The sequence below is a fragment of the Natator depressus genome, chromosome 10, assembly GCF_965152275.1.
Source record: "Natator depressus isolate rNatDep1 chromosome 10, rNatDep2.hap1, whole genome shotgun sequence".
Lineage (NCBI taxonomy): Eukaryota > Metazoa > Chordata > Testudines > Cheloniidae > Natator > Natator depressus.
In genome coordinates this window covers 55,336,977-55,354,341 of record NC_134243.1, presented here as the reverse complement: position 1 = coordinate 55,354,341, position 17,365 = coordinate 55,336,977, and the positions used below count along the sequence as shown (strand labels likewise).

General features: G+C 38.1%; 1 protein-coding gene across 2 annotated transcripts in view; it reads right to left on the bottom strand.

Moving 5' to 3' along the window:
- Window positions 1–345: 345 nt before the first annotated feature.
- The window catches only part of LOC141995210 (threonine--tRNA ligase 2, cytoplasmic-like), a 28,068-nt gene continuing 11,048 nt past the window's right edge, over window positions 346–17,365 (bottom strand). Inside the window, exons 8-20 of one of the 2 annotated variants that reach the window (XM_074966217.1) lie at window positions 16,930–16,994; window positions 13,778–13,856; window positions 12,181–12,327; window positions 10,295–10,393; window positions 9,644–9,810; window positions 8,838–9,000; window positions 7,964–8,101; window positions 6,583–6,660; window positions 6,374–6,474; window positions 4,980–5,084; window positions 3,234–3,306; window positions 2,585–2,699; window positions 346–2,196 (exon numbers count right to left, since the gene is read on the bottom strand). In XM_074966217.1, the coding sequence (XP_074822318.1) occupies window positions 2,048–2,196; window positions 2,585–2,699; window positions 3,234–3,306; window positions 4,980–5,084; window positions 6,374–6,474; window positions 6,583–6,660; window positions 7,964–8,101; window positions 8,838–9,000; window positions 9,644–9,810; window positions 10,295–10,393; window positions 12,181–12,327; window positions 13,778–13,856; window positions 16,930–16,994 (1,479 nt within the window). In that variant the 3' untranslated portion in view covers window positions 346–2,047. The remainder of the gene's footprint in view (window positions 2,197–2,584; window positions 2,700–3,233; window positions 3,307–4,979; window positions 5,085–6,373; window positions 6,475–6,582; window positions 6,661–7,963; window positions 8,102–8,837; window positions 9,001–9,643; window positions 9,811–10,294; window positions 10,394–12,180; window positions 12,328–13,777; window positions 13,857–16,929; window positions 16,995–17,365) is intronic. The other variant, XM_074966216.1, reaches the window with a different exon arrangement.

Sequence of the window (17,365 nt, the reverse complement as noted above, 5' to 3'; positions counted from 1 at the left end):
CTTGCTCTTTTCCCTGTTAGCCCTCAAAAACTTTGGGGTCGGGGGGAAGTAAGGGTAATCATTGCCAAAGTTTTTGAAGTGACCATGAGGTAAGAAAAGGGGAGAAAAATTATACTGTTACTTAAAAAAAAAAACTTTACAGAATATTTCCTCCTCAACTTCCATTAATAGAACAGGAAGTGAAATAAAAATTAGGAAGAAAATATACATCTTTAAAGAGGATCTGAAGATAAAGGCCATTACTGCAGACATCATTAGTTACAGATGAATGATATTTCCAAAATACCACTTTATATATTTGCTTAGTAATATTTTTATAACATCCATTTGAACATAGCAGATTCCACAGGTTTTAAACTATACTTCATGCTAGACTAATGTCAACATTACATACTTTTTTGATTAAATTAACAAAAAAAATATTTACTGCATCATACTGAAATTAGATTGTAAGCTTTTCAGGACAGAAATCATGTCTTCCTGTCTGTAACAGAACATTTTTGAATGCTATAAAATTAATTACATATTTTTGTGATACTGTACTCCATTAGGGCTGCTTCTTCTCCAGTTGTAGCACAACACCACTGTCATACACCTGTGCTACTCCAAGACACTGACTCTTTCTATACAGAGGAAATTATGTCCTGCTCTTCAAGGGCCAGATTAGTATAGGCAATTTTGCATGTTCAAGGACTCCCAGGACTGGGCCCAAAGAGTAGACTCAAAGGTGCACAAATGTCACGCAGAAGGTTAATATTAACTTTGAATTTTCTGTTTAAGTAAAATACTTATACATTAAATCCTACTTTCTGCTTTATTTTTTAAGATGTCAGGAAACTAATTATGTAAGTCAGTGTACCTAATTTAGATTGTTTCAGACAATTGGTTTAGTGCTATTTAATATCATCAAGTTGAACAAAAATTAGACAAGCCACATTACTGAAACAACTGTACAAAAAAAACATGAAATTAGATCATTAGACTTGTACAGAGAATAAACATCTCTGAACAGATTGTTCTAGTGAAGATTTATTCAATTGCCAGGAAGAGTAAACTTTTTAATCTAATTACAAAATGGAGCAATTAAAAGTACAAATTTAGATTCAACATACAACTAGGCTGATGTTTCCAATAAACTCTGTTGTAAAGATAAAATAATTAAGGAAATTTACATGAAACAGATTTTTCAACATTTTTTTCTAATGCCCATATCCCAAACAAAGCAGAAACACCACAATGCATTCTACGGAGGGGTTGGGTTTTTTTGGTTTTGTTTTGTTTTGTTTTTAAGTCTTTTCTAAGTGAATTTAGTACTTGTGAAAGGAGCCAAGTTTACAGCACTGGAAATGGAGGTTTTCCATGTATTCACAGAACAAGAACCCTACAGCCAACAACCTATGTTCCCTACATTGCTTAGGCAGTATAATTCAACCTCTCTCTAGGTGGTCACCTTTGAAATAAGTGGTTATTCAATCATAATGCCCATTCAGTACCTGTCTTTGCTGCTGAGACTTACAACAATACTACCAACATGCGTGTAGCCTGTAGACATTAGTTCAGTAGGAACTAGGCAGGACCCAAACAAAAATATTTGAGAAAACTGAGGTCAAAACAAATATATGAGGAGCATTTTAATTTCATCTACAAGCTGCCAAGTTTCTGATGCAAGACAAGTAAGTTACATAGCTACCTTCTGACTACCTGATTAAGTTTTTTAGCAGTAGCAGCAAGTACACTTTCCAGTGTTTTTCTCTTGATCACTGTAATAGAGCCCCAGCTTTATTTATATAGCAGAAACAATACATTTTGTAGCACAGGTGTAGGGTTTTTTCCTAATTGGAATTTTCCAGTTGCTATAGATTCATGTGATTGCTAGAGGAGTCCAAGGTTTGCATCTGTCCTTCACACTATCCCAAAAGCACCCACATCAGCTACATTTTTGTTCATCAATTCAAAGACCTTGCAAATAAGCACAACAGTATTCGAGAGAGGAGGAAAAATAATTGGCTTCCTTTAGAGTTAACATAGCTCCCAGTTAGCAGCAATTTCAGAATTCTTCCTCTGCATATAAAGTATGTGATTTCTTCAGTTTCTTTAGTTTTTCAATGGCAGACGTTACCAAAATCTCTCCATGAACCTTATTGTCTCTTGTTCGCACATTGACAGCATTATTCACTTTTTCCTTTTCTCCAACCACTGCAAGAGAAATATTACAGAAAGACATTAATGGATATGCAGCAAGCTTGTAACTTTTGAAGAGTAAATAACTACTAGAGAAAAATTCACTGGGACCAGTGCTGGTCACCACTCCAGCCCCGTATCTTAGTCCTTTCACACATTAAAGAAGATATGCCCTACCATTTAAACATAAAACTATTTTACACTCGCACCTATTCCTTTTTCTTTTTTTTTAAATATGTGCAAAGAAACTCTGCTTTAACTAATTTGCTGAAGTCTGCTTAATCTCCTGTTTACGTTATGAAATTTAAAATAAAGTCAAATTCCATACTAGCATTTGAAGTTTATAACCAAAATTTAACAAAGAAAACACTTAAAATGATCAGAAACCTAAATACACAATTACCTAAAATAAAATTATACTGTGCAAGCTGTGCATTTCTTATTTTCTTGTTTAATGTGCAGCTGTGATCTAGATCAACATCAGCCATAAATCCTGCTTCAAAAAATTCACAGCAAACCTAAAAGAAAGTTAAAGTTTCATTAATATTACAGTATATATACTTCACCAGAGATCATGACTCTGATCCTGCAAAGCATTTAAGTATGCATACATATGCTCTTGCGATGAGTTCCACTGAAAGCATTGAGACTATTCACTTGAGAAAATTACACAAACTTATGTATTGGCAGGATTAGAGCAAATTTATTCTGTTATCTTAACAGACAACTTTATAATAAAACACTGATTACAATATACGAGATGGCTACTCTAGGACTATTATTTTTTTTTAAATTAGAGAATTACTGAAGCCTAAGCAGAAAGAAAGCCCAAAATAATGTTATTTTTGTTAGGAATTACATGTCCCCTTCTTAGATTCATGACCATTTTAGAAAGTAATAAAGACTACAACAACAATGCTTTCATCTCTGCCAAGCATGTCTATATTTCCTAAGAGTTACACATGTTTCTGTTCTAGGATGGAATTATAGGTTATCCAATAGCTGATAAAATAAAATTTATTTCTATTTTTTAAAAGGAAGTTTACTCTTACCTGCTGAGCATATTTTTCACAAGTAGGCCCCACAGGGACAACCATGACTTGGCGAGGAGAGAGCCAGAAAGGCCTGGCAAATGTAACAAAAATAAAATGTATGTATATATATACACACACACAAAACACACACCTTCCATTCATGCCAGTGTTTATATGCCCTAAGAGTAGCTGAATAAATTTTAAAATTAAATATTTTTGAAAATTAGACATCTAGGCTAAGGCATGATCTTTATCTTGCTCAATTCACCTAGAACAACAGTTTCTGAGGCCTCTGGGGGGCTGCGAGAAGGTTTCAGGGGGCCTGGCAAGCAGGGCTGGTGTTAGACTCGCTGGGACCCAGTGCAGAAAGCCAAAGCCCCACTGCATGGGACTGAAGCCCAGGGCTCCAAGCCCCACTACCCGGGGTTGAAGCCGAAGCCTGAGCAATTGCCCTGCTTGCTATCCCGTAAGGCCAGCCCTGGCTTACATATGCAAAACAACAGTTGTTGTGGCACAACTAGGCCATGGTGTTTTTAATAGCATGTTGGCGGGGCCTCAGAAAGAAAAAGGTTGAGAACCCTGACCTAGAACGTAATATATTAATGAATAATTTTGGATCTAGGTTAAATAAACAGAGGCCATGAAATTTACTGTTAAAACTAAAATAATGTCATGAATTCAATCCACCTCTGTTGTAGCTAATTGATCTTTAGACACTACAGAATATTATATGCACCGCTGTTCCTTAGAACAATAGGAAAAAAAATATAAGGAAAAAGGTTACTAGTTTAAGTTTAAATTTACTTTCGTGTTAATGTTGTTAAAAAGAGAGAAAACATTACCGTACAATAATCAACATTTTCAGGTTGCTTTGGAGTCCGTTCATATTACGGTGTAAAGGGAAATCACTTGTAGGTATCGTTCTCTGAAGGAAATATTCTAGTGACACCACCACCCTGGGATTTTGCACTTCTGCTTGTGACTTCAGGACCAACTAGCTTAGATAAAAGTCTGGAATCCCTTGAATGAGCTCCGGATACAAACCCCCAGGGCATGAAGATATATACACAACTTTGATCTCTTGTTCCTTTCCAAGTTACACGTTTGGTTTCATAACTAGACTGCATTTTAATTTTTCACACATGATCCATTTTCCTTTATTTTAGACTTTTAAAATAATAGGTGGACTGTGTGTTCGTGAGTGAGATCTGTTCCCTTTCTGCCCCCCTCCATTCAGTGGTGGTATTTTATCACTAATTAATGAAGAAATTATCTTTCAGATATTAATCATGAATAAGGGAGCAGCTTTTACTATGTTAAGACTCTTTAATTTATGGATCTATATATGTACAACAGTCATAAGTATAAAAAATGAATCTGCAAGCTAAATAATGAAGGCTGAATAAAATGTATTCTGCGAACGTTTCAATTGCCATATTTATAATTGGTCTTACTGTACTAGTTTTATTATAATCTTGTAAAACTGAATTTCTGATCTTTTATCTTAGTCTACAATTATGTCATGTTTGAGTTTGTCTACTGTATACAGTAGTCTTAATATTTTAAATATGAACCATTATATTAATGATTTTATGGCACTCAGGCCTCAGTGAGACATTCCACCTTTTGGTTGTTTTGCCTGTACTACTTTGCTAAGAGTCTTGGTGAAATATTTTGCATTATGATGTGTTGGCTATTAGGAAGTTTCTATATTTTCTAGCTATGTTCCTAATTGTTTCTTAGTACTGTACATGTGTCACATACCATTTTCCTCCATAATTTTCTGCTAGAATAGCTATCATTCTCTCCACTGAACCCAAAACAGCTCTATGAATGATCACTGGCCTTTTCTTATCATCACTATCCTTACTGCAAAGAAAGAAAGAAAGACAGACAGAAAGAAGATTAAGACATTTATCTTAATCAGCACACATATAAACTTACTGTAATTTTTCCATCTTCTACTTTGATTTTTATATAAGTATAAGATTAAATATTAGCAAGTTATTAACTGCATGAAATCCAACTGCTTTCACTCCAAATTTACTGTGACATACTGACATTCATGAAATAATTGATGGTCAAAGCAGTTTGAAATAATCCTGCCTACATATAATGAGAAACGGGCACAAAAGAAAACCCTGTTTTTGTAAACCACTGTGAACTTGGATTCAGATTCCAACTCTGACTCAGGTCCACATCTATATATTTTCATCTCTGATATACTTCTTTCCACTCATTTTTACTGACATTTACATTAAAATATTATCTTCATTAGGATCTCCCCTGTTCCTACTGCTTATTTCACATCTGAAGCTTCAATCCTTTGGTTTCTGTGGTGATTATCATGCTGTAAAAAATAAACAAATTGGGACTTCAGATGACAAATAAGCAGCAAGAGCAGATCAAATCCAAAACAAAGATCCTGCTTTTTTTATTAAAAAAAGTCAGAGGAGAGAAATTACCACACAATCAAATGTGGCAAAACAGAAAACTAATGGAAGTACTTGTCCAAGGACAACATGACTGTCACAGATTTGTTTATTCTACAAGAAAGTGTTCTTCTCTCAAGCTGGAAACCAAAAATGGTATCTCCCTTCTCCAAAAGAATTGTTCATGTATGATTTATGCACCTCCATCAAGGATAACCCAGCTGATCTGATCTTTACTTTAAAATTGTGACTGTGTCAAGAACCCAATCCTGCAAGGTGCTGAGAGTTTAATGTGTAAACTTAATGTGTTCCATGGAGGCATCAAACCATAGTGATTGATTAGTGTGTCTGTCCCAAATAAGTTTCCTCAAAGGCTACCTAAGGTCAGATGCACTCAGTTCTCTTCAGGAAGAGCAGACCAGACAGACAAGTTATCAATTTTTTCTGCTCATTTACATTTACAATAAAACTGAGCAGTTGAACACACTACTAAATTAGGAGGAAATCCTCGGCTCAGGGCCCAGTCCAAGTACTCATTTCCACTGCTGGGGATCTCTTGCCGCGCTAGGGCACCTAGGCATTTAGTGGTAGGTCAGCCGCTCGTCCAGAGGCTAGTAAATAATTAAACTGCTTTTGTTTAACTCAATTTTTTTTACTTTCACTGTTTGTAGCTCTCATTAAAAATATCTGTCATGTAGCTGATAAATTAAGAATTCAAGCACTTACCCCACATAAGTAAGGTTAAATCTGATTGGTAGCTGGAAGTCAAGTTGGATGGTAGCACACTGATGGTACCTGCCAATAGCATCTTTGATTTTAATATCAATCTGCAAAGGAAATGCCGCAGTTACTATATGCTGTTTTTTTGGTTACTCTATTATGCACCCCCAAAGCTGCATTAGAGCTTCATTGCAGAACTGCACTGATTTACTAACCTTAGGACCATAAAACGCTCCATCTCCTGGATTCAACTTCCATGGCTCTCCAAAGTCATTCAAACTGTTTTGTAATTGCTAATTATAAAAATCATAAAGATGAAGTTTAAACATTACAGTTTTTTTTAAAAATTGTATTTCTTTTAACACAGTCCTGCCAAAGCCATGAAGGGGAAGGTGAGGAAAAGAGCTGTACTTCAAAGATTAAGTCACACAAAGTAAGAAAATGGGTAGGACTGACTCAAATATCTTAGCAATATAAAGAGTTTTGAACTAATACAGCTTAAAAAAACATAATTACTTTAAATCCTGGCTTTTGTAGCTATAGAGTAAGTGGAGATCAACAAAAAGAAATTTCTGGTCAAAAGTCAGTTCAAGCTATGGGAATGTACAAGAAACTATATGAATCAAGAGATTTGTTTGGTCAGTGCTTCACATCTCTCAGCAAGCATATCTATCAAGTACAGATTTTAGAGCCCAGTCCTAAAAAACCCCTCCTATTCGTGTAAATAATCTCACTGACTTCAGCATGACTGAAGGTTTGCAAGACTGGACGTTAGACAGTTTTATGTTTCACAGATTCCAAGGCCAGACAGGACCATTGTGATTGTCTAGTCTGATCTCCTGTATAACACAGGCCATAGAACTTCTGCCAAAATAATTCTCAGAGCATATATTTTAGAAAAACATCAAATCCTGATTTCAAAATTGGCAGTGGAAAATCCACTATGACCCTTCATAAGTTCTTCCAATGGTTAATTACTCACTTTAAAAAATATTTTGCCTTATTTCCAGCCTGAATTTATCTAGCTTCAACTTTCAGCCATTGGATCATGTTATACCTTTCTCTGCTAGATTGAAGAACACGTTGTTTAATGTTTTCCCCATGTAGATACTTGAAGACTGTAACCAAGTCACTCCTTAACCTCCTCTTCAAACTAAACAGATTGAGCTTCTTGAGCTCCCACGGGTTGCAGGTGGCCCACCACTGCTCTAAAGCATGTTTTCTAATCCTTTAAATGTTCTTGTGGCTCTTCTCTGAACACTCTCCAATTTTTCCATTATCTTTCTTGAATTGTGGGCACCACACTGGACACAGTATCCCAGCACTAGTCACACCAGTGCTAAAGATAGAGGCAAAACAACCTCTCTCTTCCTACTTGAGATTCCTCTGTTTATGCATCCCACGATGACATTAGCTCTTTTGGGAGCTCATATTCAGCTGATTATTCACCATGACCTCCAAATCTTTTTCAGAGTCCCTGCTTCCCAGGAAAGAGTTCCCTATCCTACATTCTTTGTTCTGAGATGGATACATTTAACCCTATTAAAATGCATTAAATTTATGTGAATGGAAGTATTAAGTACCTTCCTGCATTACCTTTTCTGCATGGTCCCAGATCTCTACTTCTCCTAGGAAGTTTTCAGGTCTTGTAGAAAGGTGCAATTGCAAAGTAAAACCAAACACTGTGTAAACTGACTTCAGAAAGTTCAGACAGCCCTTCATTTCTTCCTCAATCTGAAATTTAAGCAACACAAATCAACTGACAAACAGAACATCAAAATGCTGCCACGGAGAACTGGTTGATCATTACTATTGTTTTATCACTGTAATTAGGCTTGCTTTATTTTTTCAGAATCAGAAGCATGTTTCGTAGGCCTGGGATTTTGAGGCCAGGTTCTACCACTCTCTCTCACACAGTGTATTAATTTACTCCCCATTGAAATCTTTGGGATCACTCATGGAATAAGATACTACTCAACATAGTTAAGCGGAGAACATCGCCATGATATACCACTTTTTTCATTAGTATACCACTTTTTGCTTGGTTATTTGATCTCTTGGGGCTCTGTCATTCTTGCTTCAATATCCTTGTGTCAAGATATGTAAAAGTAAGATCCCGTGTAGGATTTTTTCCTGTAGATATACAACTCCAGGTAGGCCTACTCAACAACCCGCAGTCAGTAACATCTCAAATGCTTATTGTTCTTCTTTGCAAATAAACACGATTTATGCCATAAAAGGAAAACTTAATAAAACATCAGGGCATTATGCTGTTGGCAATTTCTGATGTCGACACTAAGCATGATAGGGTACTGACTTAAGCAATTATTTTGAAAGCTAAGACATACTGAATTCCAGATGAATTAGAAGGAAGCAACCTAACAATAGGGATGAAATAAAAGCAACAAATGTTGCACTTAAGCTACACAATAACATGCCAAGAGAAGATAAAGGCTAAAAAGTTCTTCACCTGTTCCATTGTGCAAAAGATGTGTGCATCATCCTGTTGAAAACGCCTGACTCGTGTCAAACCACTCAAAGTCCCTGAGAGTTCATTTCTATGAAGAACCCCAAAGTCTGCAAATCTAATAGGCATTTCCCTCCATGAGCGCGGGCGATGAGCGAACATCAAGCTAGAAGAGCAAAGTATATTTAGGCAGGAAAACTTATACCCAACATTCTTTGGCTTTTTTTAACATGCTAATATTCTTCCACAAGGCCCAAGATATTTTGAACTAAACAATTTTAGCCCAAAGAAAAAACAAGATAAATATGTTATCAGTTACATAACACTTTGCAAGACTATACCAATTAATTCTCTCCACACCCCTGAAGGGTAGGCAAGTATAGCCACCATTATACAGACGGTGGAAATCAGCCACAGCAAAATGTAACTTGACAAAGACCACAGAAACAAGTCCCTGCTGGAGCTGAAGTTAGAACTCAGTGGTTTCCAACACCCTGTCCTACTTTCTAGCCATGAGATCATCCCATCCCTATCCAATGTAAATTTTAAACAAACTGCAAAAAAACAAAGAGAGATGCAAATTATATCTTTTCTTCCCCTAAACATGTATTTAATAAACAGGAGCAGAACTGTACGCAAGCTCTCTAAAGATACCTTGGGACAGGCACTGAGGACAGCTGATTGCCCTATAAGGGTTATCTACTGTATAGGTTTTACTATATATTAACTTTAGTGTATTACTATATTAATTTCCCTGAGCCTCAAAACACTACCTTCACAAGTAGGAAAATAGGAAAGATAATACAAACCAATGTCCTGGACAGTTCATGGGCTTAAGGGCAAATGTTTCCTTCTCAACATCAAATGAGAACATGTTTTCACTGTAATGCTGCAAGTGACCTGATGCTTCCCAGAGTTTAGTGTTGTAGATGTTAGGTGATACTACTTCAGTAAAATTACGCCTGTGATATTCTTCCTAGAAAATAAATCCAAAAGGTGATGCAGCCGAAAAAAAAAAAAAAAAAAAGTTAGAGTGTGTGTATTACATACAGTAAAGGCCTGATCCTGCAAGCCTTACTTACAACAGATCTTTATTGAAATTAATGGGATCACTCACATGTGTAAGGATTAGATGACTAAGATCAAGTTATAAATGTATTGTGATTTAATAATTAGAAAAAAAAATTAAGGTCAAATTCTTCCTGCAGTTACCCCATACAACCTCACTAAAGTTTCCGTATATCTGTACACAAATATATACACAGGGCACACATTTTTTTGTGTGGGAGAGGCTTAATGCAATAGTTGGATCAATAAGAATCATAGAAATGTAGGGCTGGAAGGGACCTAAAAAATGTGTCATTTGAGCTAAGGCCAGTCTGAAAAAAAGCAACATCTTCAAGAGAAAGGAAAGATGTTTAATTATGTTGATTACAAATTTTGAAGACATGCCCACTTACTCGTATGAAATCCATTAGTGTATTATAAAGAAAGGCACCTTTGGGGAGGAAAAAACAGCTTCCTGGACTCAGATCATGGAAGAAGAAAAGTTCTTGCTCCTGTACAAATAAATGTAGAATTCAGTAAGCCCACTTGTGTATCCATGAATGGTTTTTCCAATTCAATCACTGTTTTTAAATTGAGAGTGTTAAGACTCCTTGTTAGAGACAGTGAATGATATTTTTAGAATGCAGCAATAAGAACTACAGAAAAGAACAAGATTAAAAATGTTGAGAAAATAATTTACCAGTAATTCTGATTTTCAGAAGGCATGTGACACTAGAGATCCATCTCCAAACATGTGACTGACTAATCTCACATTTCCTCAAAATTCTGAGCCCTTAAAACACTCCTACCCACTAGTGCAGGAAAGAAGTCATTTGGCAGGCACACAACACTCACAGGTGAGATGGTTTAATAGCTCAAGATTTTGAGCAAGTAGAAACTTTGTCAAAATCCTGTGCTAAGAATTTGGGCATAGGAGTGGGGAATCTAGTACTGTACATTTTTCTTTAGAGAACCTGTGTTAATATCCTATTTATCATGTTACACCAGTTCATCCATTTTTAACCGGGAAAGAAACAAATGTAAATACATATTGAACAAAAGATCATACTTCATATTAAGATTCAGTTTATAAAGGCTTAATAAGTGACCAAGATGTTGTAATGCATGGTTACTTTATTGTTATAGAGTCCAACAAGTCAATATGTGGCTCATATAGTTATAACAACTTCTACTGATATGCTTATAACCATATGTAACATACATAGGACTCATGCCTGGAACATATATACAACATCTACTGATCTTTTATTAACCCCTTGAAAACTTTATAAATGGAATCCTAATATGAAATGTGATCAAACACAGATCACATTTATTATCTGTACAATTCTGACTAGTGTAGTAGGTTCCTCACATAGCTAGTCAGGTCCGCGCCTTGAGTTTACAGGCTAGAATTTAGGCAAGATTGGAGTACAAACAAGAGAGGAGAGAGTCAGCTTGGACAAGGTATATATAAGCATAAATAGGACTTATGGAGACTCAGTGCGTGTATACTTCTCAGTAAACAAGTTTCAGTTTAATATCTTAATGAGTTCAATTATTTGTAGCACATATGTGCATCTAAGTCATCAAATACTTGCTTCACACTTTATTTTCTGATTTATATTTTAGATATAAGGAAATTAATCTGTCATCTGGGAGATTCAGAGAACAGGACTCTTGTCAGTTTTAATCCCATGCTGATTCAGAAAGAAAGCAGGCAACAGAAAACTGGAGGGATGATATGGCAAGAGAAGAAATGATTTCGGAGATTAAAATAATTATGTATGTACAGCCTAGCTAGCAGGCAACCATAGGTGGGCATGTGGGGAGGGGACCGAGGAGGGTTTGAACACCAAGGAGAAAGAACAATTATTTAGGGTGGTCCAAGGGAGAATAAATAGGAGTAACAGGATTAAATTAAGCAAAGGAAGATTTAAGATGAATATCAGGAAACAAAAAACAACAAGACCCATTAGACCATGGAATAGTTATAAGGGAAGCAGTGGAAGAAAATCACCATTAGACAACCCATATGGAATAGAGGGATGGACTAACTGGCCTGGCTAGTAGTCATCTCTGATTCCTACGTTTTTACGATGAAGCATGCATAATATCTGCAATGGCAAAGTCAGTCTCTTAGTTTTGTTAATGGGTCACCCAACTACTTCTAGCCATCATTTGGGGATGGCTAATAGTACTCAGTTTTCAGAGGGTCATTTTGGGAGAAAAAAATATATTTTGGATCATCACCAGAACAACATCCTTTAAGAGTAATAAACATATCAACAGTACCTACCTTTCCAATTTTCCTATGATCCCGATTTCTGGCTTCCTCTTGGAATTTTTCCCATTCCTTCATCATTTTGTTATCAGGGAAGGATATTCCATAGATTCTCTGCAATGTTTCCATGTCAGCCTTTCCCTCCCAATATGTAGAAGAATTCTGATGTTAAAAAACAAACATTTTTTAAAAACAGTATTATACAAACACAGCTGCAGGGGAAGAATAAATGCTAATGCAATCCGATTACCTGACTGCTTCTTGGGAAAAGAATTGTCAAGTCATCCAATATTGGTTTAAAAGACAAAGATACTTGCAGTTAAATGTATGAACTGCTTTTTTGTTGGGATAGTAACACAGCATGCATAAAAATAAATAATTGTTCTAATCATGTATTTGTTGTACTTGGCCACGTTATTTTAACTTGCATCATTTCATTACATTACAGATGAATGTAAAGCAACATGCCGCAACTTCACAACATGATGCAGTAAGACAGTAGAGAACAGGAGAAAACGTAAAAATAACTCATTTTCACAGTCAAATACTGATACTGTTTTGAGGATTGAACACTTAATCTGAATATTTAAATACAACAGCACCACAGATCTCAAGCACAAAGTTAACTGAACAAAAGGATGCTGAATGTTCAAAGGAGATCAAGGACTCTGACCGCCCAACCAAATTAACCAATTAATGGTTGCCAGTAACTTATATTACCTAATTACCAGAAGCATCTGCACAAGTTAATTCTGGTTCTTTTGTGCAGAATGTCACTTTAAAGAAGCCGTACTTTCAGGTACAGAAAACTAAGACAGCATTAGCAGTCATGTAAGCCCCAGACTTTCAGGGGCCTGGAAAAAATGAAGGATTCTCAGTTTTCATTTACAAAAATAAGTTTCTAGACTGCTTCCTTGAAAAGAAAGCCTTGAAAACATAAAAAGATATAAACAGATGCTTGTCACTGATTTTTTCCTACAGGTTACACATGATTTACAGTCCCCTTCAAGCCACCCAAGGTAAGCATTCCAGGTTTGGAAAAAATATAATTATAGGTCCTGTGGTCACCCACTCTACAGGGATCTTTTGGTGTGGAAGGGAGACAATCTCAGTGTGCCCACTGGGGGCTTGACAGAGGGTGTGGGAACAACATGTGGTAGCAGACCAGAGGTGGTCTTGAGATGCATGTGTCAGCAGCTGGCCAAGTTAATGGGATCTAAAAATAAAGAAAACAGCAAAACATTTTTTGTGCCAATAAACATGGATGTGCCCTTACTTTGCAAACAAATGGCTACACTAATAAACTATAAAAATGAGTTGATCCTGTTCATTTACATCACTACAGAGCTGAGTACAATCAGGATAGACAAGAGTCAGTTAATTTTTGGGGGGCAGAAGTATGGTAATCAGCAATTTTATTTGGGGTGCGCATAGGGGCAAAAGTTAAGGATGGCTTCAATGATACGACAATCAAGACAATAGACCCCAGTCTATGGCATTTTGGGGAGGAGGGAGGAACAAAAACAAAAACCCTCTAATACACACATCAGTATAATTCAATCTTGCCCCTGCTCTAGTTAGCTTTGAAAGCTTATCAATTTCTACTCTTTACCTTAAAAATCTTTAAGGCTTTAATTTTTCCAGTGTGTCTCACATGTGGGCCCCTGCAGAGATCAATCAATGGACCACACCTACAACAAAATAATTCAGACACAAACCTTTTTATTCCTAAAATTTTACAACACTTTAAAATATAGTCAGTAATAATGTACAAGAAAAGGTATGGTGACTAGCACACATCCTACTAATTCAATAATTATACGTAAGTGGTCAGAAATTTATGAGGTGTGTTTTACATGCAATTGTGCAGCATGAGGTCTAGTATCAGAAATATACTAGGAGCCAGTACTGCAAAGTGCTTCCCGCTTGAGTCATAGGAAGCTGACTCTTGGGCAATACTCAGCACCTATCCTCAACTACCTAATGATGCCATCTAAGACAGTGGTTTAAACCTGGGGTACACGTACCCCTGGGGGTACGCAGTGATCTTCCAGGGGGTACATCAACTCATCCAGATATTTGCCTAGTTTTACAACAGGCTACCTAAAAAGCACCAGCGAAATCAGTACAAACTAAAATTTCGTACAATCACTGGTTTATACTGCTCTATGTACTTACATTTTAGTGTATAGTATAATATTTATATTTTTACAATTATATGGTAAAAATGAGAAAGTAAGCAATTTCTCAGTAATAATGACAGGTTTCAGAGTAACAGCCGTGTTAGTCTGTATTCGTAAAAAGAAAAAAGAAAAGGAGTACTTGTGGCACCTTAGAGACTAACCAGTTTATTTGAGCATGAGCTTTCGTGAGCTACAGCTCACTTCATCGGATGCATAGCATATCGTGGAAACTGCAGAAGACATTATATACACACAGAGACCATGAAACAAAACTTCCTCCCACCCCACTGTCCTGCTGCTAACAGCTTATCTAAAGTGATCATCAAGGAAGGCCATTTCCAGCACAAATCCAGGTTTTCTCACCCTTCCCCCCCCCTCCCCCCCACACAGACACACATACAAACTCACTCTCCTGCTGGTAATAGCCCATCCCTCTTTGAAACCTCTCTTTATAATGCGCATGATAATCAAGGTGGGTCATTTCCAGCACTAATCCAGGTTTTCTCACCACCCCCCCCCACACACACACACCCCCCTCCAAAAACCTAGGCAAGGTAGCCTACAACCCCCCCCCCCCCCCCCCCAAGACGTTCTGGTTAAACTTGGATTATTGCTGTGCACATTGTAAGATGAGCTATTGCCAGCAGGAGAGTGAGTTTGTGTGTGTGGTTTTTGGAGGGGGGTGTGTGTGTGTGGGGGGGGGGGGTGAGAAAACCTGAATTAGTGCTGGAAATGACTCACCTTGATTATCATGCGCATTATAAAGAGAGGTTTCAAAGAGGGATGGGCTATTACCAGCAGGAGAGTGAGTTTGTATGTGTGTCTGTGGGGGGGGGGAGGGGGGGGAAGGGTGAGAAAACCTGGATTTGTGCTGGAAATGGCCTTCCTTGATGATCACTTTAGATAAGCTGTTAGCAGCAGGACAGTGGGGTGGGAGGAAGTTTTGTTTCATGGTCTCTGTGTGTATATAATGTCTTCTGCAGTTTCCACGATATGCTATGCATCCGATGAAGTGAGCTGTAGCTCACGAAAGCTCATGCTCAAATAAACTGGTTAGTCTCTAAGGTGCCACAAGTACTCCTTTTCTTTTTTCTTTTCTCAGTAATAGTGTGCTGTGAGACTTGTATTTTTATGTCTGATTTTGTAAGCGAATAGTTTTTAAGTGAGGTGAAACTTGGGGGTATGCAAGACCAATCAGACTGCTGAAAGGGGTACAATAGTCTGGAAAGGTTGAGAGCAGAAGTGAAAGTAAGCCAGTACGCCCCGGCATACCGACAAGAGCAGGTGCACCGTACTGGGGCAGCCTGGCTTCCCCAGGGGGCAATTTAAAGGGCCTGGGGCTCCCAGCAGTGGCTGGAGCCCCAGGCCCTTTAAATTGCCTTCAGAGCCCCGCTGCTGGAGCTCTTGGGGTAGCGGCTGCAGGGCTCCGGCGGCTATTTAAAGGACCCGGGGCTCCCCTACTTCTACCGCCTCAGCCCTTTAAATAGCTGCCAGAGCCCCGCCACCGCTACTCCAGGGGCTATTTAAAGGGCTGGGGCGGTAGAAGCAGGGGAGCCCCAGGCCCTTTAAACAGCTCCCAGAGCCCTAGGGTGCAGGGGCTCTGGGGGCTATTTAAAGGGCCGGGGCTCCAGCTGCCTCTGCCACCCCGGTTCTTTAAATAGCCACTGGAGCCCCGCCACTTCCCAAGGGCTCCGGTGGCTATTTAAAGGGCCGGGGCGGTAGAAGAGGGGAGCCCTGGGTCCTTTAAATAGCCCCCGGAGCCCCGGGCTGCTGCTGCTACCCCGGTGGGAGGGGGGCACTTACCTTACAGGGTGGGCTGGGGCTGGCTCTGACTCACTCAACCCCGCCCCTTCCGCCCTAGGCCCTGCCCCTTCCGGGGGCCAGAGCTGGCCCCAGCGTACCGGTAGGTCAGTCGACTTACTTTCACCCCTGGTTGAGAGCCACTGATCTAGGACATCCTGTGGCCTGTACACTCTCCCACCAAAACAGGTAAGGAAGTTTTCATCTCAACAAAATTGACAAAAGAAGTTTTTGCATTTTCCAGCCAGCTTTGCCTTCCACAACCCCAGCTGGACAGGATTCACATCCAACACCATGCTAGCAGTTAACATTACTGCTAGTGGGTTCAAATTCCACTTGTGACCATTTCTTTTATTCTTCTCCCTCAGATGGGAGGCAATTATTACAAGAGTGGATTTGCTCCTCTTGTCTACCATTGAAGACAGGGGGTAATTTTGAGACACGTGTCATCCCCCTGAAGACAAGATGCAATTATGCACAAATACAAATGGCAAATCTAGGCCTCAATCCTGCAGATGTGCTTAACTTTAAGCATTGACTTCAGTGGGACTATTCATGTGCTTAAAGTTAAGTATGTGCACAAGTATCTGTAGGATCAGAGCCCTAGTTAAAAAAAGGGAAGCTTCACGAAGTCTGGGATGTTAGTTTAATAAATTTAGGGGAAATAATTTCTTCCTTCAATTTAGATGAAGTCTTCCCAAATTCCTGCTGTCCAATTATAAAAGTACAGTGTATAGTTATTTAAGCAATGAAATAATGTATGATTCTTGTATATTTTTACCTGTATACTGTGGTAGTCGGCGTGTTAACTTTCTCATTCAGGATACGACATTTGAACTTATTGTACTATATGGGGGAGAAAAAAAAACATATCTGGAACTAGAATTTTATTAACAAACTACTACAGCGACATTCTGGTATAATGGTAGCACTCATTTGTGTCATTAGAAGGCACTAAAACTACTAAAGAGTGACATAATCACACACAGCAGAGAAAGCCTGACATTCCTTCTGGAAGAACACAGTGTTATAAAACATACAGGGAAGACAGGACAATCAGATATAGCTAATCTGTCTGGATGTATGCTGCTTATGTGTAGCGTTTTTCCATCAAGTACCTCAAAGTGCTTTTACAAAATATTAAAAACATAATACTACCAAGAGACTGGTAATTAATACCCATTGTACAGATGGATAAAGAAAAAGTAGTAAATCAT